Source organism: Triticum aestivum, chromosome 3B (assembly GCF_018294505.1).
Source record: "Triticum aestivum cultivar Chinese Spring chromosome 3B, IWGSC CS RefSeq v2.1, whole genome shotgun sequence".
Classification (NCBI taxonomy): Eukaryota; Viridiplantae; Streptophyta; class Magnoliopsida; order Poales; family Poaceae; genus Triticum; species Triticum aestivum.
The window spans coordinates 518,809,362-518,812,006 of NC_057801.1; the positions used below are offsets into that span (position 1 = coordinate 518,809,362).

Below are 2,645 nucleotides of genomic sequence, written 5' to 3' on the forward strand. Positions count from 1 at the left end.
CTGCTTCGGCTGTTGTCGCCACATGGTGTCACTGACTTGTATGCCCCAATGCCTTTTTAATGAAAATACGAAAAAAAATTACAGGAAGAAGTTTTAGGGGAACTGAGAAAAGTAGGGTAAGAAAACTTCCGCTAAATTATATGGTCATCCCATAGAATGGAAAGATTTTTACAGGAGCTATTGGGCTCTAACTCTGTATCCAATGCAGAATCGCCATGCTAGTTGCTAGTTGCTACTTGGTACTAGACATTTAGTTTTCCTTTCTTTCACCTGAACCGGAGTATCATGATGTGAGATGTCGCGGCGCCTAAAATAACATGTTTTTGGACACATGTGGAATTGCGACAAATTTATGTGGGATGCGTGGGCTATCCAACAAAACCCACGTCCAATTCAGATCAATCCACATCTCCGCTAGGAAAAAAAACTATCCACGTCGCCCACACGCGGCCATGCCATGCAGTGACCATCATGGCGATTTATACAATTGGGGGCCTCCACACATTATACAAAATTGGCCGATGAAGTGCAATGCAGGACCATCAACTCGGCAGTGATCTTTTGAACATCACCCAGCATAGCCTATTAATTAGGTAAATATAATGTGTTGTCTGTTTGCAGTGTGTCAATTCTAAAATTGTTTAGCCTATCTATCCAGGGTGCATATGGGAAGCTATTCTTGGCCGCAGCACTGTCAAGGTCGAGGACGAGGTGATTAGCTCACCATTAAGCAATTGATATGTTGATGGATTATGTGTGTGAAGAAACTTTTGATCTGAGGTAGTATAATATTTTCTTATTTAATATAGTGTGCTTTTAGCATGCACCTCTGTAAGCTATTAGTCTGCAGGTAGCGTTCGGTAAATTTGAGAAAAGAGAGCGCGCTCTCGCGCGGATGGAAGAGTGAGTTCCGCCGGTGCCGCCGCTAGGTGCGCCCCCAGGACGAAACACCACGATGGGCTCAGGGTCAAAATGGTTCTTGCGACTTAACAGGCAGTCGATTCAGATTACAGTCGGGTTTATGAGCACTGCCAATTGCATTAGCAGCATTCCCGATTTTGGTAAAAACAGATCACATACTGTAGATTCCGAGTGTGCAATGTGGAGCCACTCTTGACGCATTGAAACCAATTTGTAACCTTTAGACAGTCATGACCATTCACACCAAGAATGCGTGCAATTTACAGAAGTTTTGTTTGCATCCTCGATTTCTCGAACCGGCCCGAGGCCCACATTCCAAGGTGCAATACAAGTTAGTAGTCTGCATCTGCAGTCCAGCCTCAGACGCTCATGACCATCCACGTTGTAGTGCTCCACAAGCTCTGTTTCGTTTTCTTCCGGAGTGTCTTGGCGCTGGTGTGTTCCACGCTCCGCAAGTTGGTAGGCAGCTCTTCCCGGATCTATTTAAGCAGGGCCATGCGATGCATTTCAGAGCCGTACACTCACGATCATCGTTGAGGCGACGATGGCCGGTCATCGACAATCGTTGGCAGCGGCTTCTCTGAAGCTCCCAGCTCTTCTGCTTCTGTGGATCTTCAGCTTGAACTGTAAGTCCCCGATGCACCTGCAGGCTGCAGCTAACGAGATTTGTTTCGTACAGAGTTATCATGAGAACTTCCAGGAGTTGATGCATGCTGTTACTGTTATCTTTGTAAGGGGGGCATGCCGTCGCGCACTTTGATCCTGCAAACATGACCGAACTGCAGAAACATGTCTCCTTTTTCGACCACAACAAGGATGGCTTCATCACTCCTGTGGAAACCATCCAAGGTGATTGCTTATTCAACAAATTAGGCACGATCGTTATTTTTTTCCTTTTTTTGGTGAGGAAATTAGGCAAGCTTATTACTTCAGTAGAATGTCATGCATATGCACTGTTTTTTCAAATGATGCATCTGCAGCTTCTAATCTTAGATTGAGGTACATGTGAAGAATAATACACCTTTTATTATAGTAGTATTGATTTGCTATATGTGTTTACAACTTCTTTGTACTAACTGTATTACATTTCTTTTAATTAAGTGAAACATTACCCTTTTTTTTCTTTTGCCACAGTATCATTCAATATGTTAGGTAACTTTGCCAATGTTCAAAAGTGATTAATTGATCTCAAGCAAAATGCCAAAATCACACGCAAGACCATTTCCTGAAAGGTTTTGGAGTAGCAACAAATGATAAAGCTTGTCTGCATTTTCACATGGAATCTTACGTATAATAATCTATTTATTATTATATATATTAAACATATCTTTGAGATTGCAGGGTTTGTTGCAATCGGTTGCGAGTATGCATTTGCTACTGCTGCCTCAGCCTCCATTCACGGTGCCCTTGCTCCTCAAACAACCCCGGTAGCACATCTCTCTTGCACATACAGGAACATGTGGGCCTGCAGATATCTTACTCGGATGTGTTATGATGTACTATTCAATTCAGGCTGGTACACCACTGCCTCACTTGACAATATACGTGGAGAATATCCACAAAGCTATGCATGGAAGTGATTCGGGTGTATACGATCCTAAAGGAAGGTAGTTACAATCACTTGCTTTACCTGAGTGCATGTCCGGTTTCATATCTAGTAAAATCAGCCACGCATGCTGAAAATTGAAGGAAAAACAGTGGTGGCAGTAACTCGAATTTCTTTG

At 43.1% G+C, this 2,645-nt stretch overlaps 1 protein-coding gene across 2 annotated transcripts; it reads left to right on the plus strand.

The window, feature by feature from the left end:
* Nucleotides 1–1,390: 1,390 nt before the first annotated feature.
* LOC123065630 (probable peroxygenase 4) lies at nt 1,391–2,621 on the plus strand. Of its 2 annotated transcripts, XM_044488873.1 has the most exons (4): nt 1,391–1,547; nt 1,657–1,770; nt 2,263–2,348; nt 2,434–2,621. In XM_044488873.1, exons 1-4 carry the CDS (start codon nt 1,466–1,468, stop codon nt 2,530–2,532), a joined length of 381 nt encoding a protein of 126 aa, XP_044344808.1. In that variant the 5' UTR covers nt 1,391–1,465; the 3' UTR covers nt 2,533–2,621. The 2 variants fall into 2 exon arrangements, with proteins under 2 accessions (XP_044344808.1, XP_044344809.1); XM_044488874.1 differs by lacking the exon at nt 2,263–2,348 and having other exon boundaries at nt 2,434–2,525.
* Nucleotides 2,622–2,645: the final 24 nt, after the last annotated feature.

Bases quoted from the DNA above. Each gene is read 5' to 3' on its own strand.
- LOC123065630 (XM_044488873.1), top strand. From the start codon at position 1,466: ATGGCCGGTCATCGACAATCGTTGGCAGCGGCTTCTCTGAAGCTCCCA. The intron at 1,548-1,656 runs GTAAGTCCCCGA...TATCTTTGTAAG, and splicing joins GTGGATCTTCAGCTTGAACT to GGGGGCATGCCGTCGCGCAC. The intron at 2,349-2,433 runs GTAGCACATCTC...TATTCAATTCAG, and splicing joins TTGCTCCTCAAACAACCCCG to GCTGGTACACCACTGCCTCA.